General features: G+C 38.9%; 1 protein-coding gene across 2 annotated transcripts in view; it reads left to right on the top strand.

Annotated features, from left to right (window-relative positions):
• Positions 1-26,882, top strand: part of COL5A2 (collagen type V alpha 2 chain) — a 96,494-nt gene that overhangs the window by 44,664 nt on the left and 24,948 nt on the right. For both annotated transcript variants that reach the window (XM_064717872.1, XM_064717870.1), the window contains exons 2-18: positions 5,066-5,290; positions 6,710-6,723; positions 7,981-8,013; positions 8,628-8,660; positions 9,298-9,351; positions 12,852-12,962; positions 14,600-14,677; positions 16,568-16,612; positions 17,105-17,158; positions 17,768-17,821; positions 19,262-19,315; positions 20,111-20,164; positions 20,883-20,936; positions 21,974-22,018; positions 22,977-23,030; positions 23,903-23,947; positions 26,245-26,298. In XM_064717872.1, coding sequence (XP_064573942.1) covers positions 5,066-5,290; positions 6,710-6,723; positions 7,981-8,013; positions 8,628-8,660; positions 9,298-9,351; positions 12,852-12,962; positions 14,600-14,677; positions 16,568-16,612; positions 17,105-17,158; positions 17,768-17,821; positions 19,262-19,315; positions 20,111-20,164; positions 20,883-20,936; positions 21,974-22,018; positions 22,977-23,030; positions 23,903-23,947; positions 26,245-26,298 — 1,061 coding nt within the window. The remainder of the gene's footprint in view (positions 1-5,065; positions 5,291-6,709; positions 6,724-7,980; positions 8,014-8,627; positions 8,661-9,297; positions 9,352-12,851; positions 12,963-14,599; positions 14,678-16,567; positions 16,613-17,104; positions 17,159-17,767; positions 17,822-19,261; positions 19,316-20,110; positions 20,165-20,882; positions 20,937-21,973; positions 22,019-22,976; positions 23,031-23,902; positions 23,948-26,244; positions 26,299-26,882) is intronic.

Here is a 26,882-nt window from a genome sequence, read left to right as displayed (position 1 = left end):
TTGTACCTGTGTACATTCCCACAAGTATAATGCAAGGGATTTGTTCTTAGCCAGTTTTTTTACAAGAGAGGTGGGCAGTAATTTGGAACCCCTTTCTCTTCCTAAATGCTTATGTGCACAAAATTGGCAGAATTAGCATCAATTCAGTCTTTTATTAGTAAAGTATTCCAGGTTCATCCTCATGTATGTAACTGTAAAGTACTTATGTGAATTCTCTCTGTTAATCATTATTAACAAGAATTGCTTCTGTGCAACAAATGCAAAATAGATTTTGTATTTGTCAGCACTCCTGAAAGCTGTCTGATTTTCAGAATAATTGGTGTTTATATTATAATTTGCAAGTCACAGTAATTATATATATTAGTATTATGAATTATATATATTAGTCATATAAAAGATAATATGTGATTACTACTCAGAAAAAAATTCCCAAAAAAAAGGGAAAAAAAAAAAGTATGATTCTTATTGGAGTAAATGGTTTTCCCCATTGATTTAATGGGATCTGGATCAAGCCCTACGTTATTGTTGCAGCAGGCTGACAGTCAAGCATTATTAAGCCCAAGCTCCTCTTGTCCCTGTCCTGGCAGTCTGTACACGTGCACAGCAGTACATCTGCAGAATGGTTGCTAGCACGTATCATCTTTCATGTTGATTTACTTCTGCACCTCTGCTTTGTGAGTCAGCAGGATTAACTTTTGTAATTCATATCTCAAAACTCAGCTTTTCATTTTCTAGCTTTTTAAACTTTAAAACCACTGTATCTGTGTAATCTTATACTTTTCTATGCTTTTCACAAACCTAGCATGAGGATGACAGAGAGAGAATGAGAAGACCCCTGTGCAGTTTTATTTCCAACCCTTTTTCATTAAATAACTGTACCCCTTCTGTTCCAGTCTTTTTATGTTAAACAATGCAAAAGATTTGGACTTTGGTTACACTATGCATCAAGAAGCCCCTCCTGGCAGCCGAAAGCCTAAAACTGGCAGACTGCTTTCAGTACCAGTCATCATCTTTTTTGCTTTTGTTAGACTGTGTTCTCCACCACTGCAGGTCTGTCAGCCTCTAGATTCCTTTAATTAGCATATTTGGTAGGACCAGTAAAATGTGATGAAATGGAGCTGCTTTAATGCCAAATCCTTTTCTTTTTCCTGTCATTTCATCTATGACTCAATGCTGTTCATGTCTGCAGAAAACCCTCACATATGCAGGTTTTCCTCAGACCATTTATTTTCTTCAAGTAGGTCATTGAAAGGTGTATTCCTGTCCTTCATATACCTGCCATCACCTCAGCTGAGGTGGTGGTGGTTCACTGCTTCTACTTTTTATGGTGCACATTTTTGTGGTGTCATTTTCCCTCTTTATTTCTGTCTTTCTGTCTTTCTTTCTATTTGTTCTGCTTGGTTCCATGTCCAGGCCTTACTTTCCTTTTTCCATGTGCAAGATGGCAACCAGGCATCAGAGAAAGCAATATGGGCACAGCAATGTGAAGGAACTTTAAACAACAAATGAAGCAGCAGTAAATTTTCAGGTGTTACTTTCTAAATGAAGTGGTGAAAAATTGAAATTATTTCATATGCTGTCTTTTAGAATCCTTTTCCTGCTGTTAGCTTGAGAATTAACCTTGAGAGGGATGTACCTAAAATGAAGACAAGCAGCACAAGCAGCCCAAAGGAGGTTTTACACACCTGGTCTCTGCAGGACCTTTGACACTTACTCATGATGACTGATGGACATTGACAGCCATCTAGTGGCTGGGATGGCGTGTTGGGTCCCCTGTCCCCTTCCTCCTCTCCCGGTAATTAGTACAGCTTCAGTGGCGACACCAAACTGGGTATGGCAGTGCCTGATGGGATTTTACTTCCAAGCTGCTGATGCTGGATCTGGTAAATTAGCTGTAACTGACAGTTTGATTGCTGATAAATTAGATCTTTAAAGTTAAGCCATACTCCAACTCATACAGCAGAAAAAAATTGCATTTTACGTACTGTGCTTTGCATTGAAATCTTCTTTCTGAAGGTTGGTTGTTGTGTAAGCTCATGGATTAATGAGTCATTAAATGTATCAGGTATCTCTCCTACCTTGTTTTTTATATTTTTAGACTGCTTTGAGACTTGGTGGGTTTGAATCCTATCAGTTCTTTAGTCAGGTCCAATACCAACTAGAGATGTATTTTTTGTTGGTAAGAAAGGAATTGGTTAATGGCCTAGCAGACCCTTTTGCCTCATTAAAAATTTCCAAAGCTGCTTCTCAAGCCACTCAGCACCTAATGTTCCAGCTGTAGAGGTGGAAAGAACATGTGATATATAAAGAGTTTGTAACTTGGTCTCTGTGATTAAAACAAACCTGCAAATTTGCAAGGCAGAGAGGAAATGGTAGAATGGTTTCCTTTGCTGCCTTTGCTGCTCTGGGTGTAGCTGGATAACATGCCTGCAGTTCAGGCCTGGGAATAGAATGTCAAAATTTTCTTGTGAAAGGAGCTGGCTTTGAAACAGCTGCCCTTTCCAGATTACTCTTTCAGTGCAATGCAGTCACAGCAGAAAACAACCCCTTGGAGCGCCAGATGCAATCAAAAGATGTATCATTGTGGTTTTTGACACTATTACGAGGTGGTAGGTTTTTTTCTTTTGGTTTTGGCTTGTTTATTTGGATTTTTTTTTTAATTGCCATCATATCTACAATCTGATAGGGAAGCAGACTTAGTAGCTTTCAGAAGTTGGTATGTGCTTTTCTCCCTGCCTTTGTCTGCCTCTTTCCCAGCCACTGAGCAGGACCCAGGCAGAAGCTAGTCACCATCTGGCTCAGCTCTGATTTGCCAAAGCAGTTGCTATGTGGTTTATTTGAAGTTATGACAGAATGCTGACTTTGGGCTCAATAACTTAGAAATTTCATTTATGCAAACTGTTACTCTTTTGAACAGCACAACGAGTTCTGTGGGTGATATGTTAAAGAAGACATAGACCATATGCCAGACATCTGGGGGGAAAAGGCTAAATATGTCAGACAGTGCATTATGTCATGCTCACAAGGGAGAAATGAGAAGAGTGGTTTCCAAAATACGATCTGCAGTTTGGAAAATGATTCTCACAGTGTCATAAATGGACTGTGCAGCATACTTAGTTGATGTCTTTACTTCACACTGAAAACATTTCCTCCCGAGCTTCTGCAGCACCTCTTTGAGTCATTTAGTCTGTTGGTGTGATAAAGCAATTGAAGAGGAGCTGACCTGGTGAAAATTTCAATTTGAGTTTGTGTTAAAAAGCTGTTAGTGATGGCAGGCAACAGTTAATGACACATCTGCTCTCTTTCTTCAAGCTTGGACTTTGATGGAGTAACTGGGCTTGAGATGAGGCATGAAGCTGAAATTCCAAATCTGCTCCTATTTATTACTTTGTGATTTTCTGTTTACATTTGGTTTAAATTAGGACAGAAATATATAGAACAGTGAAATTGTCTTTGTGCTTAGAGCTGTTAATTTTTACACTACTAACAGGTTTGCTTAAACAAACAATGCTTATGATCTTTGATTAGGCAGATGTGTCCTGTGTATAAAATTGACTCTACTGCCAGTCTTGTATCAGTTAGAAATTAGATGTGTCTCAGAATTTTCAGTAGTGGTTTTAACTAGATTGTCCAATTTCAAAGATATTTTGGATAGGAGGAATTTCTGTGGTCAGATGGACCTCCCACCCACGTAAGATCAGTCTTCTCTGGAGCATCTCAGGGGTCAGGACAATAATTTTTGGACTGTGTGTGACAGCTTTGCTGTGTGTGACTCACACACTGTCTTGGCACTGGGATTCTTGGTTTGCAAGTTGTGACACATGGTTGGTGGACATCCTGGGGATGGTTCTTTGGTTTTGCAGCTGCTTGCTCCTTTAGGGGATGAAATATTTCATATTTGAGAAATTTCATTTCTCAAAATGAAAAAGTCCTTTCTTGCTGCTAGGGCATTCTGTGAAATGTTGGATACACCAGCAAAACTTTCTACTTTACTTGTTTTTTGAACTCTTTCTCAGACACATTTTAATTTTAGGAGAAGATACTGAGATATACCCACCTCATGATTAGAGGTGGGTACATACCCACTGGTACACACATACCCAGTGTGTTTGGCTACAAAGCAGCAAGAAAACAATGGCAAAGACTTATATATGGTAAAACAGTACCAATGTGAATGTGGCTGTTTGAATAAGTAAATAGAGTAGGCATATAATCAGTCCATACTGGTCCTGTATAAAAATAGTGACAAAGGATGGTCTTTCATATATGGTTATGGTCCTTCATATGGTTAAAATATCTAAGAGGTATTTGTATGTAGTTAAGATATATCCATGGCAGTATTGTGTGTGTGCTAGGTTAATCATGTGGGGCCATGGCCAGCTGGGTTATAAAAACAGAACATAAATCATGTGAGGAGCCTCTTGTTACTCAGCTGGAGACCCTGCTGCAAGTACCACTGCAGTGGGTGCTGCTGTTGCCTCTGGACAGAGGCTGGCTGTCCTGTTTGGAAGGTTTGATTCTCAGTTCTGGTATTCCCCCACACCAATAAATAAACCTCACTCAATAAATGGGATGATCCTTTTTCTTTCCCCCAGCTGCTGCTGGCTCTGCTGAGCCCTGTCCCATCTGGCTGTGTAGGCCAGCAGGGAGCAGGCAGCCTGTGCTGCTCCAGACAGAAGTCACAGGTTCTTGTCCCATGTCAGACCTCTGCAATGAGCTGTGCTCAGCACTTACACTGAGCAGGGAATTGGCAGGAGCTCCTCAGGGTGGAGGTGACACCCCACTGAGCAGAATGACATTCAAAGACTCATGAGGCAAAGTTCCTTTGATAGTGTGGGGAAATTGGGGACTCTATTTTACTTCCTTCTCATCAAGAAATAAGGTGGTAAAAGAAGAAAGACACATCTCTTAAAAGTCCTTAACATCAGCTTTATCTATGCTGGTCTGTTGTTTTCTCTGTAGGTAATGCTGCTTCTCATCTCCAGATGTGCTCCTTCCTTGTCCAGTCTCATTCCTTTGATTTTCATGCTTGGATTCATGCTGTGTATTCTCTCCTCTGTCCCAGGAGAAGATGGTGAAGAAATAGCCTGCACTCAGAATGGACAGATGTACCTGAACAGGGATATTTGGAAGCCCTCACCGTGCCAGATCTGTGTCTGTGACAATGGAGCTATTCTTTGCGATGAAATCCAGTGTCAGGACCTGCTGGAGTGTGAGAACCCCCAGGTGCCCCCGGGAGAGTGCTGTCCTGTGTGTCCCCACACACCACGGGACTTTGACCCCACCATAGGTAAGAGCCTTTTCTAGTTTGAGAGGAGAGGCAGCCCAAAGAACTAGGAACCTTGTGAAACTGAAGTTCCTAAAAAATTTAAGCCTGAAAATAGCATTTACTTGGCAGTTATCATCCCTCTTGGGCTGCCCCATAGCCAACCCAAAACAGTTTGCTTTGGACCATGAGTCTCATATAAGTCCAAATGGCTTTAGAGCTAAAAGGTTGATCTGAAATCTATCTTGATATTTTGAGGGGGTTGAATTCTGGCTTCTTTTTGTGGTTCATCTGAAACTGAAAGATAAGTATATATAATAAACATATTAAGATATATAAATATTGAATACATAACTATATATAATAAGTGCTTTCTTTCAATTTCTCAATTCAGGGACCCTCTAATAAATGTAAGCTGACTCAATGTAAAATGTTTCCCCAAAGTGAAAGCATCCTTTTGTGAGATATAAAAGAAGCATGAAGTATTATTAACTCCCTATTTGCATATTTTCTATTACATACCTTAAGGATTAAGTCTTTGCTTCCTGGAGAAGCTTAGATAAAGGAATCCCCCCTTAATTTTCCTAAAAGAAAATTTTTCACCTTGCAATTAAAGCTACAAAACACTATGTATTGAATTGTTAGAGCTACATTCAATGCATAATAATTAATTTCTTCAGGAGATATAATTGCTGTTGAACAGCTTAATATTGAACAAAGTAGAGATAAAGACAAAAGCAGGGACTTTTGTAATTGAGCAGTGGAGCAAGATGTGGTGAGCATTAATAAATAGATGGTGCATCCTGCGCTGTTTTGGGATGCATTGGGCCAACAGCAGCAGGGTACACCCAGCAAATATAAAAGCAGTATGGAACATTCCCAAATTCCTTACTGCTATTCGAGGCTTTTATAAAGTTTTCTTCTGAGGGATTTTTGTGGGCTCGAGTGTGGCTATATGGCTCTGAATGCATGCCCATGGTAGTGCAGGTGCTTTCCCCCCGCCCCAGAAAAAAAAGGCCAAAAATCCCTCTGTGAATGCTGTCTTCTGAAAAATACCATGTAATATGTTGTGGGTCCATCCATAGTTATTGTTGCAGTCAGAGCTTCCCTTGACTTCCTGTCAGTCATTAGGCCAGCATCTGACAATCCTCCACAAGATACTCTGCTTTCCCAAAGTGTTTTTTGTTACTCTGTGCAACGAGGAAAAAGGCTGAGAATTAGAGGACATTTTTGCACAGTGTTGTGATTCCTCACACCTGGACCAGGGAGTATGTGTGTCCCTGGGAACTCTCCCAGCTCCCTGTAGGTAATGCACCATCCCCTCTGCCTCCAGGATCAGGGATGGCTCCAGCTGCAATACCTTCACTCAATTCTTACTGTATTCTGTCTCTCAGAGTAAAATCACTAATTTCTTCTCTTTTCATCTTTTGTCCTTTCTCATAGGTAGAGGAAGAAAGGTAAGATTTCCTTTACATTTTTTGTAATGTATTACTACCATTAAAAGACTCCCATGCATCTCCTTGAAGCATATCACAAAAGATGCACATAATCTCTGTTAAAAACACAGAGTTCTTTCTCTTGGCCTTCCTTGGAGGCTAGGGAGATTGCAGTCCACATGAAAAAAACATTGGGATGCAAGCAAAAATCCTGATCTTAATATAGAGAATCCTCTGGCTGAAAATCCCTGCTGTCTACATCAAAGGCATTCCAGTTGGAGTGGTTTGGTTGTGTCACCTCTAGCAGTGCCACAGGCTGAGGGAAGGGACCATTGTGTCAGGAGATGCTGAACTGTTAAAGCTTGCACTGGTTTTTGTACTGAGGCTGAGCTGCCCAGTGGGCAGGAGGTGGCACTGGAGTCGTGTGTCCTTGCCCAGAGTCACGATTCTGTGGGCAGCTTCTCACATGTGTGCAGTTAAACAAAGGGAAGACCCGCTCTTACAGAAGAAAGGAAAAGGCATTCCCATAAATAGGCCTCTAAGATAGTAAGCAACTGCAAGAAATAATTGAAATAACTTTTAGATGATCCATAACTTTTAGTTTATGGAAATAAATGCACTGTACCCACCTTATATTTATTCCTTGATGAGCAAGGCAGGACATTTTTTATCTTGCCAAAGCCCCCTTTTTTTTCTTAAGAAACCAGTTACCACCAGTAGGTCTAAACCCAGTTATTTGATGTAATCATTGTCAACACATTCAGCTCAAAGAAAAGTCAATTGTCAATTGCTGTTGTCCTTCACTCTGAAGTTATGCAATATCATTGTATCATAACCTGTCCCTAGGCTGTAGATGGATTTCTATATCCATGAATTTGATGATACCTATTTAATTTAGTACCTTGAAGAAATGGAATCTAAAAGCTGCTCTAGGCTCTGTATTTCACATGAATCATCCAAACAACAGTGCTACTTTCTAGCACCTTCTAGCAGTTCTAACAGAAAAGTTTCATACTTTTTTAGTTTAATTCTTCTTTCAGACAGTATGTTATGCAGCTAGAGGATAATGTTAATTTATGGCCATCATTTAATCAGTGTCCATAGTCATTAAAATAATATGGATTATTTGTCACAGGTACTTTAATTGAGTCTTCTTGTATTTTTAAGAAAGCCTTACTCTTATCACAGTCACAGGGATGGTATTGCTGAAACTGGTACTGGTAATTGTACTTGCACTTTTTTTCAGGCATCTGATGTTTTGGTATCTTTTTCCTACAGGGACAAAAAGGAGAACCTGGAATAGTGCCACCTGTAAGTCAGTATTTTCTTCATCCATCAGCACATCCTAGAAGTGCACATATTAGTGCTTTAAAGCAGTATGCAGAATTGCAGTAATGAAGTAAATACAACAAAACCGTACAGCCTAGGAATGAAAGGAGTGGAATTAGTATGCTGTTTCACATATGTAAACTTAGAAATTCCTGTTATTTGTTAGTTCTTCTGCCATAATCTTTATTTTTATGGTTAGATTTTTGTAGAAGTGTAATGGTAAGTTAATATCTAGAAAGGGGTGAAATATAATTTCAGTACCTATTTATTCCTTTCTAGTGTGAAGGCAAACAGATTTAAATAATCAATAATTTGAACCTAAACACTTATTTATTTAATATTCTTTAGAGGAGAAGTGATACTTCTAAGATTTTGCTCACATTGCTAATAAAAAGACTCCAAACTGGAAAAAGATAACTAGTGCAAATTATATTTACTACATTTTTTTCTCCCTTTGCATAAAAAGCCTTTTAACTTGCTTGGTACTTTAATGTCCTGCCTTGCTATTTGCTTTTCAAGGACTGATTTTCTGTAGGGCAGTGAGGACAGATGCAGCCGTGACTTGTGGTGACTTTAATTTATGTTCCCTGCTCTAGGTTTCAGGCATACGAGGCCGCCCGGGACCAGCCGTGAGTACTTTTTGATCTTCTGCATCTCTGATGAGGCATCTGCCACTGCCTGCCATGCCTGCTTTGTGTTGGGAGGGTGATGTAAGGAGGATTCTGGATTCTTCCACGCCTCAGTGGGTGCTATCTGCAGAGCCACTGGCTCTGAGGAGGCAAGAAGATAATAGGATGTTTTTACCAGTGTCAGGTCAACCCATGCCCAGAGTAGAATGGGTGTGTGCTTGTAGCACATGGACATCTAAGGTCTTAGTACTGGGTGAATGCCTCTCCAGCCAGGGCCAGGCAGGAGCAGAAGGAGCTGCAGGATGGTCCATGCTGTGGCTGAGCATAGAGCAGTCCTGGACAAGCAGGAAGAGTGTCTCAAACCCAGCATTCAGAAGACCTTTGCTGGATTAACCTGTGCAGCACATGAGAAATGAAACCATTTTTTAGATCTCTGCATCATGGTTTACTCCCTTCAGGCAATGTCCACTTGAGAAGAAATATTGAATACTTGGTTATTATAGCTGTTGTCTTCATGATGATGTAGGAAAAGACTGACAAATTAATTTTCAAATAAGCATTGGATTTCATATTTGCAGAGCTTTTTAAATCATTAGGTAGTTTAAAAGAGACTTAATATTTCTGGTCTTTCTTTTAGGGACCTCCAGGCTCACAAGGTCCACGAGGAGAACGAGGACCAAAGGGAAGACCTGTAAGTTATTAAATATCTCAGAAATAAAGTACCTGAAGCAACTTCAAAAGATTAAATGGCTTTAAACTGTCTCTGTGTCTTCTAGAGTTACCAAAACTGTCCTCATATTTTCCAGGAATCAGGTAACAAAGAGGAAAACATTTGTACTTCATCATTGCTGGGGTAGATTGAAACCTGAATATTTTGAGAAATGGACAGAGATTTAGCAGTAATTCCACCACAGCCATACTTTCTCAAGAAACATTCTCAGACAGAGCTAGAACATCACATTCCCTTGATTAGAACTCGATGGCTGCTTGCTGGTGACTGCTGTGCAGCAGAAGCAGTGTGAGCTGTGTGGCTCAGAGCTCTGCAGGAAGCTCAGAAGTTAGCAGGAGTTAATACGTGACTACATTTGTTGGTATGCTGGTGAATAATGTAACCAGGATTGCTCAGTGGAAATAAAGACTTCATAAGGGAATTTCGGTGTCTACATGCGGAGAACCACAGAAAGGCCAAAAAGGAGTGCTTGAAAATACCCCAGATGACATGTTGCTTTTCAAAAAGCTAGGTTGAAGAACAGAAGCTACTAAAAGCAGATTTGAGAGTTGAATCATTGTAATTTCAATGTGGGTATTTTCCCACCCCTTAGGAGAGAGCAAGCCAATACTGAGATTAGGCATAGGCCTAACCCAGACTCCCTTGCCCTGTTTCCAGTGTATGCCTGTTGTCTGGAGGTGGTAATGACGTTGTTAAAGCAGTGCAGGAAATGTGCAGCCTCTCTGAGATGCTTGCCAAGCCACTGCTGCTCTTCAGATCTCCAGAAGACATTTGTCAGAAGTATGAGTATCAAAATGCTTAATAGAACTCTGGGAGTCCTTGTGCAGTCTTGGGGTGCACAGAGAAATCTTGACTTGTGTTCTCGGAATGGAGCTGTGTCTGAAGTGCTTTCCTTATGTGCAGTATTGCCAATGAGATTCTAAATAAATTCTGATTCCCTGCCATTCATCCCTTGTGTGTCTACAGAGTGGTTGGTGGCCACAAGCACCTAAAATCCCAAAAGGCTGTAAATGGCTTTGAGTCCTTTTGATACAGGTTATTATTCAGCTTTCAAGGAATAACACAGGACTGAGAAGCAGTCAGCTTCTTTGCAAAAGTTCCATCATAGGTTCTGATGAGCTGTGTGTATGCCAGAGTGTGGGTCTGAGACCAAGAGCACTGAGACAGACTGCTAGTGCAGGGGTTTATTTTCACTTGTGGAAAATAAATGTTAGCTCACACCTGCAGTTTTTATTATGAAAAAAACCCTCATGGAGCAGATAATCTTCTACAGACCACTCTTGTAAAATGAATCTGGTTAAATACATTACTGACTGGGGATGTTGCTAGTGCACTAAGCACATTTCCAAGCTGTTTATTTATTTCTTCAGATTGTTTTTTGTTGTTCTATAATGTCAGGCTCCTGCTGACTAGTGAGCAGAAAGAACTCAACATTGCTGTGGATCTCCACCTTTTACAAAAGCAGGACTCTTGGATGTAAAAGGATTCAGGAATATTAGCATACTTTTTACACCAGATTCTTTGTTAGTGTAACAGTGAGAGACAGCTAGGGAATAGTATGGCTGCATTTTCAGAATGCATCTAGGGAGGGGGAGTTTTGGAGCATGATGACATTTTAGTTGTTAACAAATGGTCTTTTGAGGACAGAAAATAAACTTGGACATCCTCAGACTCATTCATATGTTTCTCTTTCCATGTGGATTTGCACTCAATTTTACTTGCAGTAGCAGTTTAAGTAAATAGAAATTTGGGAGTGTCCTACCGTGAGCTTCTTTTTCCTTTTATTTTATTACAAGCAAAACCTTTAATTGTTTCCTGACCAGCAGCAATGGTGGAACAGAATGAGAAAATTGTGTTTAAAGGGTGCCACCTCGTGGCATTTGTGAGAATGTTTTTCCTTTTTCCTCTTCCATTTTTTTTTTTTTAAACCTCATTGACTTTCAACTGGTGAAAGAAAATGAGAGGGCTTTTTTGTATACCTATGAATATATAAATGGTGTAAAATAAAATTATAATCAATGTTTTATTAAAAACCCACCAAACTGGTTATATACCACTAGTTACTTACTTTTTGAGGTAAGTAGTTGCATTTTTGCTCTTGAACCAGCTTGAGTTTTGGTGACTAAAAAGTAGTTCCTTTTGTAAAAAGAATTTTAAAAAGGCTTTGTTATCTATTAGATTTTGTTAAGGAGTTTTATGTGGGTATTGAAAATCAGCAAAGACATAGACATGCCAAATTCTTTATAGCCAGCTGTGGTTTTGTAGGTTTTTTTTCTCTAATGCTTAGCTTTGTTTTCTTTTTGTTTTAGAACAAACAAATAAGGTATCTCATTCTTTTCCTCCTTGGGATAGTAAGGACTTTTAGGTTTGGCAGTGTGTACTTGTGTTTATAATGGATATATTTAAGAATGAAGTTTTGTGCTGAAACCTTCTCTTCCATCCAACATGCACAGACCTTCTCATTTGTTCAGAATACCATCTATTCACTGCTCCTTCTGTGAGCCATGCTGGTTCAAACTATACCACTTGAGACATAAATTCCACTGAAATGTGTTGCAGACACAGCCCTCACCTCATGGAAATTCTGGCAATCTGATTGTTAATTGTGTTTGAAAAGATGACTCAGTGAGCCAGGCTTCTAAAAGTCCATGTTAAGGAATCCTTAAAATGGAAGAGCTCATTCCATAGTCTAAAACTTTTTCTTTCCTTGGTCAAGAATGTTATTCTAATGAAGAAAAGTAGCATCAAGCACTTTAAAGTCTGTATTTATGATTGAAGCATGTCTGTATTGGTCCCATTACTACCCATTTTGTTGCACTAATGTTTTATTAGTTGCCTACATATTTAACTCAGTTCTTAGACAAGTTGAGTGCAGTTTAGGAATTAAAAGTGGGAGACACATTAAAATAAGAGCCACAGGATGGGCTCTAACCTATTCTGTAAATACTGGCTAGAGGTGGCTTCAACACCAGGTAACTTTCCCTGCATTTCTGGCATTACAACTGTGTTGAGAATTCAACAGTGCTATGAACTGGCTAAACCATTCATGATGTCAAGCAGGCTTTAAAAATCCAGCATAACTCTGGAGTTTCTTAAGCCTCTGTGTATATTTACACTTACCTGAGCTGTACTCATTTTAGAAGTGAATTAACTTCATTCTATACAGTGAGCAAAGCCAAAAGTTTTTCAGGAATAGTATACTCTAGTGTGGAATGATCGAAAGCCTGAGTTTCTAAAAAACCCTGTGATAGAAATTACTACAGTTTACTTCAGTGTTGGATTCATGATAAATTTCAGTCAGTGCTTCTGATCTGAAGGTGGGAACAGAGCTTAGGGATGTTGTTTTTTGAAGATCTTTCTGTAGAAATGCAGATTTATCCCAAAGAGGCAGGTGTTTGCCAGTTACAATGATTTCAGTGAATACCTTTGCACACTGCTAGCATTCCTGATTTTCTTTATAGGGTCCTCGTGGTCCTCAAGGGATTGATGGGGAACCTGGTATCCCTGGCCAGCCTGGTGACCCTGGTCCTCCAGGGCATCCCACTCACCCAGGACCAGATGGAATAAGCAGGGTAAGTTTACATTTGCTCTACCTCAAAGTGAAGTGTTAGACCAGATCCATGTGATATAAATGGTGACTTGCCTTTGGAACACTGTGCCCGCACTTCCTGTCTGCCAGTCATGAGGGGCACTAAATTCTGCCAAAAGCTGGGACAAGCTCAATGTGAGAAACCTGGGAAAGGATGCACCTTTCACAGCAGGTTTTAGCATCTAGAAAAGCCAAACTGCCCCAGTCTAGAACCACTACAAGGGTTCTTTTACTTCCACCATCCAAGGCATCTGAGCAATAGTACAGAGGAAATGAGTGCACCAAGTTAGGAACATAGAAAAGTGAAAATTAAGATAAATGAATTAGAAATAACTAGTGAGAGAAACTAAAATGTGATTGATAATATTTCTTGCTGGAAGTATTCAGACAAACACTGAGAAGACTGAGAAATTGTTTGTGAAAGCAGTGCTAACCAGCCTTATAGATACAGATAAGATGTTCTGCAAAACTTTTTTCTCCTCCTCCCTCTATTGGATACTAATTATGGTTGATAATTAAATACATATTTGAATTTGTCAAGTGTAATCAGTCACACATTTATTGCTGTTTTGATGCCTGTTATGATTCTCATTCCATTGTTCCTGAGATGTTACTGAAAACAATAGTTATAGTGACAAAAATCTGCAATATTCATGTTAGGCCAATAGCTTGCAACTTTGGGCAGCATTTCATGACCTAGACACATTTCCCAGCAGCTCTGAGTTCAGCAGACTCAGCCCAAGTAAATATCTTCAACACACAGGAATCTCTTAGAATCACAGAAGTACCATAATGGATGCAAGGCTGTTATCCTACATAGAATTCCACAGAAAATATGGAAGAAAGGTGTGGCTGGAAATCTAGGACCTTTTTTGTTTGTATACCTGTCTCTGACCTCAGGCAATCTCCAGCCTTTAGAAAATGTGTTTGGGGACCAATCTAATGAGGAACTAACTGTAAGTGTTGGGAGATTTGAATCTACATTTGAGCTGTTGCTAGTTCTCAGCCCCTGTAAGCTCTGGTCTGCTGTGAATGAGGCTCTGGCTCTGAATGAAGCAAAATAAAACTCTTGATTTCAACTATTTGCTTGCATAAGAAGGAGGACACTGAAGTTTCTCCCTTTAGCACATTGATCTCTGTTAATTGATAGGAACAGCAGTGGCTTTCAGCTTTGCTGGATAAGGGCATGATGTTAAAAAATTCTTATTTGTTGTCATGAAATCAGTTACATTTCCATTTATCTTAAGATATTGCTGAACTTGAAGCATGATAAGTAAAAAAAAAAAAAGCCTTAGAAGACATGAAGGAATATGGCAATTTTGGTCTAGATTTGTAAGTCATGAAAAAACGTAATTAATTTAGTGGGAGGCTTTCCTCTTTTTTGGTCATTTTATACTTGTTTAATATTAAAGTGGAAATAGAATAATCATCATAAATCTTTGAAGCTTTAAACACCTGAAATTTACAGGAGAGACAAATTTTAGTTTAGTGTTTAAAACAAGGATTGAGCTGTTTTCACTGCAAAAGCAAGGTAAATTATGAAGATGTGGCGGCATGGATTTTTGCCTTACAAACCATCACAATGACTTACAGCTAAAATCACCCATCTTATTTTTCCAGCCCTTTTCAGCTCAGATGGCAGGACTGGATGAGAAGTCTGGACTCGGTAGTCAGATGGGACTGATGCCTGGTGCAGTGGTAAGACCACATTAGCCCTGTACTGTAAGAGATACTGGAAGTGGAGTGCATGTCCAAAAACCCAAAAGGCAATTCATCCTCTACAGCTTCCTGAGCCTCTTGAACCTGGATGTACAATATATTCTAGTAGAGTTTTGCACAGTACCTGGGGAAAAAAAGTGTTTTTCTGTTAAATTTAGTAGCTACTAACAGTAAGGTACAGGAGAAAAAAACAGCTCAATGCAGAGTGACTTGAAGTTGTCAGGTATAACACAAAGCAGAATAAACAAATATGTATCTTCTTTTCACATGTGACATCAAATCAGGGTTTTTTTGGTAATAATTAAAAAAAAATTATGTTCAAAACCAACTCTTAACTCAAATCTATGCTTTGTTGTTTCAAGACAGACTTCCTGTCTCTCCAGTGGGCCCAGTTTTTGCACTGGCATCCCTCACTATTTAGATATGCTCTTCACTGTGGGTGCCCTGGGGACTTAATGGTGACACTGAAATTTTCTGTTGTCTGTGAGAGCTGTTTCACCACCCTAACTTATCTCTTCTGGAACTCTTGGGGTTGTTTCTTAATAATACCTCTCTTCACATTTGATATCTTGGAAGTACTGTTACCCTCTTTGCTGGTATTTTTAACATCCATTCTGAAGGAAACCATCCTTTAGTGATTGTACTGCCCATGAGTTTGCCCACCTGAATCTTATCCAAGCCCCTACTAGTAGCTCAAAGTCAGTTCCAATGCCATATGAAGGGTTCCAAAGATAATTTGATACTTTACCTTAGGACTAACTTTTGCAGTGATTTCTTCAAAGAACTTTATGGTGAATGTCTCTCTTCAGTGAATTTACTTTCTGAACATAAAATGATTTGTTCCACAAGTCCGCCCTGCTTTGTTGCTTTCATTGTTTTGCTTAATCCTTTCACTCAGCTTTTCTCAAGGTGTTGCATCTCTTGTACTGCCTCTTATCATTCTCAAATATGATTAAATTTAATGTTAATATATCTATGGCCTTACATATAGTCTGCTAAAGTCGGTTGGCACTCACTTGCTCTTTGGCATGTTATGCAACATTCTTTTTTCATTCCTTTGTAAACTGGGTAACTGACAGCTGAAAGAATGTTTTGTTTCTCATGTTCATTAGCTTTTTTTTTAATGGCCCATTGATAACTCTTCTACATTTGCTTTTTAAAAATTATTAAAAAAATATTGAATTTTAGAGGACATAGGTCTCAAATTTCTGTCAAAATGAGTGGTTGTCTGTTATAGATATTTTTGTATTCCTAGAACCAAGATAATTAATTTAAAAAGTAAGATAATATTTTTTTACAAGTTACAATTAGGTTTGAGATTGTTCCTAAAAGTACCATGGCATTTTCTAAGGGACAATCTGAGTTTTGTGTAACTAACCACAATGATTTAGAAAGCTCTTTTGGTGGTTTGTATGATACATTTAAACACATCCTTTCATTACCGCCTTTCATCTTGACTGAGAACAAGAAGATTAATTTATTTTGTCATTGATTCCATTATGAGATTCATCTGAGTAATAACATTCCCTTCAAGTGAAGACTATTCCCCTCAACTCTTATTTCGTTACTACATTTTTTTCATGGAGTTGGACAGACAGTTTGGTTATTGTGATTCCAGAGACTGTGAGGTTAGAGGAAGCAGCCAAGTCCATATTTTCAGCTGCTAATGAAATTACACTCCTGTGGCTTTTGGACTTTGAAGATTTCATTCAACATCTGTTTGTGTTTTATAACGCCAATTTTCTGAGTAGAAACCTTTCAGGCTGTAGAAATGCTGGTGGTGACTATCAGGCCATTTTTCCCTTTGTAGGGTGAATCTTGCTTGGGAAAGGTTGTTTTCCAGTGTGTAACAAGTTATGTGTTCAACAGGGTCCAGTGGGTCCAAGAGGTCCTCAGGGTCTCCAAGGAAAACAAGTGAGTGCTTCACCTGAGGGGATTACATTGGCCAGAGCTGAAGGCAGAGCTCGTGGTGAGGGGGGTTTGTGCATCTCTGGGGCAATGTCCATCCTCAGTGACTTGTGGCTGAGTGCTCCTTCATCCAGAAGGGAATTTAAACAGGGGCTCTCCTCCAGATGGACTCTCTACACAGGAATTGGCTCCAAAAGAACAGTTTATTAGATCTTTAACAGGGTTTAACCCAACTAGTTTTTTTAATGAGTGAGCAGCAATGAAAATGGAGACTGTTCTTGTTTCAGTATTGGCATGGTGTGAAGTTTCCAGTGGGGTTTGTATATGGCACAAGATTTATCTACAGCTTGAGGGGTTTTGGTATCCAACTTTCACTCCTATGGAAATGTGAACTGGTTCTGAATTAGAATCCAGACTCTCAGCCGTAGGCTGTGATTTTCCTGGTCATGGATTTTAAATTTGGCATTTGTAACTGTATTAATCTTTGGTTAATTTTAGGGTGGTGCTGGTCCCACAGGCCCACCTGGTGAACCTGGAGATCCAGGACCTATGGTAAGACCAATTAATGCAAACATTTCTACAACAGAATTGCAAATATGCTATACTTTTTAATTTCAGAACAGAATTCTTGTCATGTTGTTTCAGCTGTAACTATTAAGTAACTTCAGCAAAGAGTTGTGGTGTTCAAAGCATGTTGTCGTGGATCAGTGAATTTGAGTTGTTTTGAATGTGAATAGCAATGATTATATCAGAAACAATCATTCTCACTTTTCCAGCACAGGCCTGAGAATGGTTAGGCAGTGGTAAAACCAGACCTGATAGTGTAACTTACACAAAGGATGATGAAAATATTTTTTTGAGGCCATAAAATGATTCAAAAGTAAAAGCAAGAGCCAGAGATTTGAAGCAAACAGTAACTGTGTTTTTTAATGTTTTGGGGTTTTCTCCTAAAGAATCCATCCTGTATTTTCTTATAATACAATGCAGGTTTTCTAGGGTCAGGATGGTTAGAAAGAGCACCACAAAGCTGAGCAAATGTGCTTAGGCATAAAATCTTCCTTTTTCTACATATGTTTTTGTAAAACCAGACTTTAAAATGGAGTAAATAGATATTTAAATGATGGCTAAACTGACTTCTCAACAAGTACATTTATTTCCTAGGGGCCAGTTGGTTCTCGTGGACCAGAGGGACCTCCAGGCAAACCTGGTGAAGATGTAAGTTTGTTATTCTTTGTATCTTGTTTTATTTTTAATAAAACAAACATTGGCATCTGTGAGGCAGTGACTAACCAGCAGATGTGCCTGTTCTAACTACTATTGTCTGCTTTCCTTTGTAATTGTACTCCTCATTAAATCCAGCATCTCAGCTGTGAATCTTGGCAACCATTTCCCAACCCCTCCTTTCTTTTCCTTACGTGTCATCATCATACCTAAAGTCTAGCACCATCTCTATTTCTTGCCTCACTAAGTTCTTAACTGAGATAATCTGTCTTGAAATCAAACTTCAAAATCAATCACAGGGAGTCACTTGGAGGCATCTCCTTTTTTTTGGGATTGCATGTTGGGTTAGAAGAGCTGTAATGGCAGCACACATGTGTGTCTGGATAAGATTTTAGTATTTAATTTATTTTAAAAATGATAATTGATTATGTTCCTAACTGATTTTTTTCTTTATCCATGTATGCATGCATATATATGTAAAATGTATGTTTTATATATATTATATGGGTGTATATGTACAGTTCAACAGTAGCCCAAGTCCTTACTGGTGGGTGTATGTTAGCTGTTTGCAAATCACACAAAATCCATCTAACTGTAATTTATAGCTTGGAAATTAGTTAGAAAACTGTAGATGCCATTTTAGTATAGAAATTAATTGTGTAACAGCTACCTTCCCATTAAACTGTACAAGGTTAAGAATCCTTGGCAATAGTTAACTCTCAGCGTAGGGAAGTCAAATCTTGACACTGCTCTAAGAACTTCCCCCATTTCCTTTGTCACAAATGCAATGTCTTTAATTGCATTTGTGAAGCCCTTTGCCTTCTCTCTGGCCTGAAATTATTTTTCTGAAGCCTTTCATATTCCTGCATTCTGATGCCCTGGGTATATTTGAACTGATGCATGTAAAGGAATATTTGGCTGTGACTCTGGTGGGCTTTGATTCATCTTCAAAATATACTTGTTGGTTTCACCGTATTGTTTTTCCTATTGCAATACACAGAAAATAGTCACTGTCCTAGAATTTATACATATATTAAAACATAAGGAGAGTCACAAGCTACAATGCAGGTAGTTTTAAATTGCTGCTCCAGTGGGAAATAACAGCAATTTGATGTTCTGTGTGAAGATGACAGAAAGTTGACTCATTAATTCCCAGGAAAACCAGGTGGCAGCATCATCTCCTGATCATTGGGATGCATTGTGGGTTCAGCCTTCAGTTTTCCAGTTCTTGGTTAAAAACCCTTTGTGAGTTAATGTGCCTAATACTCATTTGCTAGGCACATATGCAGTTGGTTTATGTCACTGACATTGTTACAGCAAAGAGAGTGCATAATACTGATGTGAATGTAGCCTCATTTGTTTGAGTGGAAGAATGATGAACAAAGTCCATTTTCAAATCACTTGTTTTAATGTGTTCCTTTTCTCTTTCCTTAGGGTGAACCTGGTAGACCAGGACAAACCGGTGAGCCTGGATTTCCAGGATCTCCAGTAAGAGCATGATAATTGAAATTTTAGCAGAATAATCATATGTCATTATATGATACTGGTTCCTTATTGCTTCATCCTGATGTGACTCATGAGTATTGCTTTTAATTATGAGTGCAAAGTTCTGCCATTCAGTATCTGAAGTCCTTAGCTCACTCCTAGGCTCCAGGCTAGTGTTTGCTTTGTTGCTGAGTGGATAACTGTTGTTATCTGAGATTTCTGCTCTAAATTCATGTTGCCAATATTCTTACACAAGGCTCTTCTGTTAGCCTTTCCAGAGAAACTTGGTAGGAAGCTAATTGCAAGAGAGCTTTGGTTTAGTTGCTAAATATGTTTTGGTAGCAGTTGTTTATCATGTTTCTGGAATGACATAGTCTGAAAGAAAGAGCAGGTACAGTTTGCAGGTCTGAGTTTCTAGTTCGTTTTAAGTGTTTGCTCTGAGTTTTGATCTCAGCCTAATTAATTAATTAACTAATTAATGTTTGTCCATATTAACCCTCAAAACTTGACCTGCCACTCATCTTATTTCATTATTTTGGTGAAATTTGAACTTTGATCACACAACAATATAAATGATGAAGCTTTTAATATCAGTGAAAATGTGTATCATGCTGAGAATAACTTCAAGGCTGTATCATCTGTGAGCTGCTCAAATGCTGTTCCTCACTATGATGAAGGTGAAGGAGTGTTAACAATATTAGTATTGCTGCTGCCCTTATCCCTGTTAGTACCATGATTGCTGGGTTTATCTGCAGAATCAGGATTATATTTGTGTGTTTTTCTTTTTTTCCTACCTAGGGCCCTCGAGGCTTTCCTGGTGCTCCTGGTCTGCCAGGTCTCAAGGGTCACCGGGTAAGAGACAAGGTTTCCCTCTGATATAGGTGATATTTCCTGGCACTTTCAGAATGAAGATTTTTCTTTGTATCTGTGCAGAATTTGCCTACACTACAGACGAGGCAGCTGTAGCAGAAATACTGGCATTTGAGAGAAAGGGGACCTTGCAGAAAATCAGTACAATTCCCCTTTAAGCTGACCTTTGTATTACATGCTCCAGTGCTTTTTTACTCTATTTCAAATGTTCTGGGAATCTGGAAGGAGCTTGCATCAGCCCTGCCAAGCTTCAGGAGGCGCAAACCTGACAGTTCTCTCACTTTGTTGGCAAGTCTTACATTAGGGTGGAGAACTTGAGAGGTGGATATGTTTGCAACATGGAGTGATTACAAATTACCAAGTTTTCTGGCCAGAATTTTACTTCAGGGAGGAATAAATTGGTTTCCTATGGCTCAGAGCCTCCTCCTTGTTGTTTTAGGATTTTTTTTAAAACTTTTTTGTTTTAAAAAGGAAACCAAATCCAGGGAAATGTACCTTGTACAAATGGTTTCCATTTAGGAAATGTTTAAAAACTTTTATTCCATCTGTTTTTTTCTTCTTTGTTTTTTCTTTTCTTACTCTTACCACCTCAGATCCATTCTTGATACTTTAATACCAAGTTACTTTAACAATAATAGTGGGAGCGCTCTCTGTGTGTACATATATAAATAAAATTTCTTTATATTTTTATAACTCACAGGGATTGAAAGGCCTTGATGGTCCAAAAGGTGAAATTGGAGCAGCTGGAGCAAAGGTATGTTTATGGCCAAAACAAATAAATGATTAAGCATGTTTTGTGTAATACCAAAATCCTGAAAGGCAGGAGATCTTTTGAACACAGCTTTGTACCCTCTCTGACCTTTGTATGGGGGATAGAATTCAAAGGTGCCAGTCCCAGCTGCAGCTGGGGCTGCTTTAGGCCTGTGAGGGGTCACTGGGTGAGCTGAGTGCTCCATTTGTGACATGTGTGTGATACTGAACAGCAGAGTCTGTTAACAAAGGGCCCATGCACATCTTGCAGTTCTCCACTTGGACAGTTCATGGTTCTTGTTGGCTCTATGGGACCAAGTTGAACATTTTTAATATAATCAAATAAAGCAATGCATAACTAAAACCTGACTCTTCTCTTTTAAATTGTGATAGATTGGCTTAAAAGAAACAGGCATTGAAGAGGGGATGTATTGTAATCAAACAGACTGTTTTATTAGTTTATTTTCAGAATTTTTCATCTCCATTGGCACTGCACCACTCTTACAACTTCAGATCAAAGCAGTGGTAATGCAGGATAGCCAGCTGGAGTCAGTCCTTTCAAGATAGGTTAAAAGATGTTTTAAAGGAGAATAGAACACTTTTTTGAGGCTTTTCCACTTTCATCAGTTCTGATGCTGAAACATTTTTGCCCTGGCATAGTTGATAATTGAATATGGGAGAGAATTATTCCTTTAGATTAAAAAAGTAGTAAATGAAGTGAATCTTCCAAAATCTAAATTTAAGTGTGAGATTAGTAGTTAAGGAGAGTTTGTGTAAGAAAAGACTTCTTTCCTAAGATTGCCTACCACTTTCTGTGGAGGCAACAACAGCAGCAGTTTTGGCAGAGAACACATAAATACTGGGAACACATAAACATGGCATTTCCATCAGAGTGGGGAGCAGTGTCCTTTCCAGGTGTGATGCACACAGGTACCTGTGCAAAGCTGCCCCTGAGGTCCAACATAAGCACAGAGGACAGGGGTAGATGTGACTCCATTTTCCTTTCACCCACTTCTCTAATCATTTCATTTCTTTTTCTAGGGAGAGTCTGGACCAACGGGAGCCATGGGTCCAACAGGTCCTCTAGTGAGTGTCACATGCATTGGGTGTTGCAGAAGTGATTGTCAATACTACTGCCAGTGGGATTTGCAGGGCTTTGATATTTGTATTTGAGCTCGTGGAGCTGAACTTTCTCTTCATGAAGGTTGGTTTCTGTTGGTTTCTGTTACTCTGACAGTGAATTTGGTCCACTGTATGCTGTTCCTCCTCTCCATTCACAGACATAGGTAATAATGGTAAATCAGAAGGCTCAGCAGAGACTTGGCTGTAGGTGTGGTGATGGTTCCCAACTCATATAAGTGTAGGGTGATAGTGTTTTCTTTTGCATGTTGATGCCTCATATGGAGTGATTTCAACGTGAGAAATACTGGCTTGGGTTGCTCTGAGGTAGAACTGGAGTAATTTAGATCAGGAATGAACTGGCTAAGAAAACCATGGACAGAGGATTTTGGAGGTTATGGTGAGGATAAATATGCATGACCTGGAAGTGAAATGGAGAAACTTTTTTTTAGAATAATTTTCATTCAGATGTGGTTTTGGACAACTGAATGTGCGTGAGTAGTGTTACATTACAAAAATTGACTCTCAGCAGTGCTTCTGGAAGTAAAACCTCTTTCTGATATCCAATAATGGCATCTCCCTGTGAAGCACTATGCTGTATGTAGAATTTAATATCCCTGAAGTGGAATCTAATTTCTGAATGAGGTTTAGTGAAAGAAGTTGCATTATTGTCACTAGTAAATATATAAAGAATTTATTCTAATGTGTTTAAAACTGGATATACTGTTGGAAGGGAAAAACAGAAATTACAGTTTATTAAATTTCCACTGGGCAAGCCTGTGAAGCTGTAAGGATTTTTATGAGCTGCTACTTCTTTTCTGCTATAGGACAAGATAAGTTACTCCTGCAGGGGTGAAAAAAACAACCCTTTTTTATTTTGACATGGTGACCTCCTGAATAATGCACTTTTTGTTCTTTTTTCAAGGGACCTAGGGGAATACCAGGAGAAAGAGGACGAATTGGACCACAGGGTGCCCCTGTAAGTAGAATCTTCCCTCTCTCTTGTAATTCCTCTCTTGTTAACTTAAATTTAAATCTCTGAGCCTGAAAGTGTTAGTTCATGTGACTTGCCAGTCACTGATGTTGTGAGCTCTGCTATAGCTTAAACAAGTTAGGGCTGAGCAGGTTTGTGGGGTGAGATCTATACCATAAATTTAAAAGTTAAAAACAGTTTCAAAATGAGAGCGGTAACTATATGGTAACTTGTCATAGCAGAGCTGCCCATAAGTCCAGATACCCTCACAGCATGGATTTCTGGGATATAAAAATGTCTTCTATGTTTCTGTTGGATTTCTTGTGAGAGATTCTTTTCAGCAAAAATTACTGAACAGGAAATAATGTTTCAATTTTGTCTGGAAAAAGGTTTAAAATGAAAGTTAAGATTAAGTCTTTCAATTCAGATTTCAATTTAGATGAAATCTAAAAATTTAATTTCAGATAATAAGGCTATCTTCTTAAAAATATTTTGATTTTCAGCAAAAAGAGGGATTATCCTTGACATGAGATCATATTTGAATTAGAACTTTCATCTTGCTGCTTTTACATCCAGTGTCAAGTATTGTTTATCTGGCATTTCTCCCCATTACTTTTATATGATCCACTTGTGTCATGTGCCCCATACAATGACACTCTCAAAATATTGTCCTTTCTGAAAATAGAGAAATCCATTAACTCAAATGGGAGCATAATTTCTTCCAGAAGTTTTCCATGCCAGTGTTTGGAGGAATGTGCAATCCATCATTTCTTCAATCACCTTAGTATATATAGTTTTATCACAAATACTGACAATAAATAATTAAAAAGTAGGTAGAGTTCTTACAAATGCTCTGTGTTTTCTATTTTCCTGTCTAGGGTGGACGTGGCCAGCATGGCATGCCTGGGAAGCCAGGCCCAATGGTAAGTGATTGGTTCTCAATCAACCACTTTTTCACTCTGTATTTCCACTTGCCTTTTGACACTCCCAGGAAAAAAGAAAAAAGTTGGCAGTTGCTGGTATCAGTTAAGTGCATCTGGAATTAATTATCTGAGAATGATTCCTTGTTCTACTCAGTTTTAGTGCTGCCCTCTGCAAAATTTTCCTCTGTAGTTTACTTCATCTAAAGGTTTTAACTTGCAGAGGAGTTGGCCATAGCCTCTCCTGGGGAGGTGATGCTCTGCTGCTCTTATGGAGCCCATATGGTGGGGAGGAAATGCCCAAGTGCATGCACTGCACTCTAAGGCAGGTCATAATTGAATGTTATCTTCCTTCACTTGCAAAGCTGGCAAATGAGGCTTGTTGTCAGCAAGAAGAAAGGCACTCACTGATAGCACAACTTGCTCCCTGCAATTGTTCCATTACCAGATGTGTAAAAGGGCCTTTTAATTAAGGACAGTGACTGTTTGAACTGAAGGACAGAGGCCTGTGTCTGAATGTCTGCCAAGCTGAGAAAGCCTGGCTTGCAGGGCTGTTGAAGTTCTCCCACCATGGCAGCAGGGCTGCAGAGGAAGACATGGCTGTTTGCACTCACACTGTCAGTGCAGAAATGTTGGTTTTGATCCCACAGCCCAATCTCTCTGCATTTGCAGAATACATTTGTGTGAATTCACATGAGTGGGGGATGTTTCTAACACACAGTTAATTTTGCCTTGCTTTTGTATGGGAAAACTGGTGATGGTTTTGTACTATTTGTGCAAGGCCAACTTCCATTTTAAAAATGTGGTATTTATGTTTGCTATTTTTTCTGAAAGCATCACTTCTAGGTTATGGATTACAGCTTCTACCCATTGATATAGTCAGCCTTTACCATTTTGTGATGTTCAGCTTAGAAAAAACCAAAAACCAGCAACCAAACATCCCAAAAGCACTGCACAAAAAAAACCCCTCAAAACCCTAAACCACACCTGCTTGCAGTTAGAATTTCATTCTGTGCATACTCTTTATTTACTTGTGACAAAGTTCTGAGAAAACTTCATTTACCTGTGTCATCTTAATGAACAGACTGTTTTATTAAACACTTCATTAAGAAATAATTAACTGTAATAGAAGCTCAAATGATGAGTGTAGGTGCCTAAAAGCTACACAACTCAATTATTTAGTGTATCATGAAGGAAAAGTTAGTTGTTAGGAGAATCCTTTAAGACAAAGAAAATATTTTTTTTTTCAGTATTTAAAACAAACTATAAAGTTAAAAGAAGCTGGGTGGCAAGTTGTGAGGTTTTACATGAAGCTTGTAATTTTTCTTTGGCATAAAATGTGAGCTCAGCTTCACTAGACATGATAAGTTGTTGGCTAATATTTTTGGAAAATCCCATCAAGTGTCACAAGGGAGACACTTGTCCTTAATGCACATGTTTCTCTCTGGAGAAAGCCTTACTGAAATGTGTTGTTATTTGGGTCAGTGCAGTGGTACAGTTTAATCCTGGAACTCTTCCTGCAACAAGAGAGAGATTTGGCAGACTTTATTTGTGATCCAATAAACTGGGACATAGGTTTTCAAAAATATACTTGGTGAGCTGTTGCATCAGTTCTGTAGAAATCCAGTGCAAGGTCACGGCAGAAATGTTGTCTGTAATTAATGCTCAGTGGGACAGATTGTTCTGATTAAGTTTGTCAGGAGAGCTTTATTAGATAGAACATTTTTTCTCAGCATGAATCATATTTTACAAAAAGACAGAAAATCAGGAAAAGATAAAAAGGAATTATCTGGGACCAGTGTTGCAGTGAGTATTGATAACCACTGTGTGCCGCCCTCCCAAGCCTTTGCAATACAGTAGAAAGTTCTCTTGAATGTCTTGTACAGCACAAGAGACATTATGGAAATGGAAACATCTTTATCTCCCTAGCCCTGAAATTTTGATACAAGGTCTGTGTTTTACAGCTTTCAAATGAATTTGCCTGTGAATTTAGGAATCTTAATTCTATAGTTGTTCACTGTGAATTGTGTACATTGCAATTCAGGCATTAATAGGTGAATCAAGAGCTGTAGCTTTGCTGAAGTCAGCAAACACATTATTAAAGAACTGCACCATAATTCCATAAAATGTATATGCATCTCTTAAAAACCTGTTATTTACAGTTATTTTGGTTTTGTTATAAACAAATGTTTTATGACTAAAAAATACAGGTAATTCTAGAACCACATTTATCCAGTGATGAGATACTGATCTGTGTGATCTAAATCATTGAATAACAGTTTTGTGTCTGTCTTTTCTAGGGCCCACTTGGCATAACTGGATCTCCAGGTTTTCCTGGTATTCCTGGCATAAAGGTAAAAAAAAAAAAAAAAGAAACTGTGTTTTTTAAAATGTCTAACAACACATAACTAGAAATGTCTACTAGACTGCACAGAGCTCAGGCTGACATGTACAGATCCCCAGGAGCTGTTGCGAAATCAGTCTTAATTAAGACCTTCAGACAGAAGATAAAACCCAAAGCCAAATGAAGCAATTGCAATTCACCACTGTTAAGATACTTTAAGAAACTTTGCTTTCCCTTTTGCTCATGTCAGGGGGTGATTATAAGATGACTGCCAGGCTGTGCTTCAGGAATCTTGCCCAGAATATTCAAAGAATGGCAAGATACATTGCTAGAAGTGAGGCTGGGAGGGCAAGTCGAAGACAATATGGAAGCAGGACCTTCTAGTGCTGAAGCTTCTAGTTTTGGCCAAGAACACTTTTTGGGATGGTCTAGACTGGTAAGAGGAAAATGCCTGTACCCCAACAGAGATGTGCAGTTCATCATAACAGAGCCAATTACAGGTACTCAGGTACTACCTTTGTGGGTTGGACTGATTGGGCTGTGAAATGAAAAACTCTGTATGTGGCACTTCCCTCTCTTGCTTTGCAAGAAAGT

Source organism: Zonotrichia leucophrys, chromosome 7 (genome assembly GCF_028769735.1).
Source record: "Zonotrichia leucophrys gambelii isolate GWCS_2022_RI chromosome 7, RI_Zleu_2.0, whole genome shotgun sequence".
NCBI classification, from domain to species: Eukaryota; Metazoa; Chordata; class Aves; order Passeriformes; family Passerellidae; genus Zonotrichia; species Zonotrichia leucophrys.
Note: the sequence above shows the minus strand (reverse complement) of the source record. Positions and strands in the feature narration are given on the sequence as shown.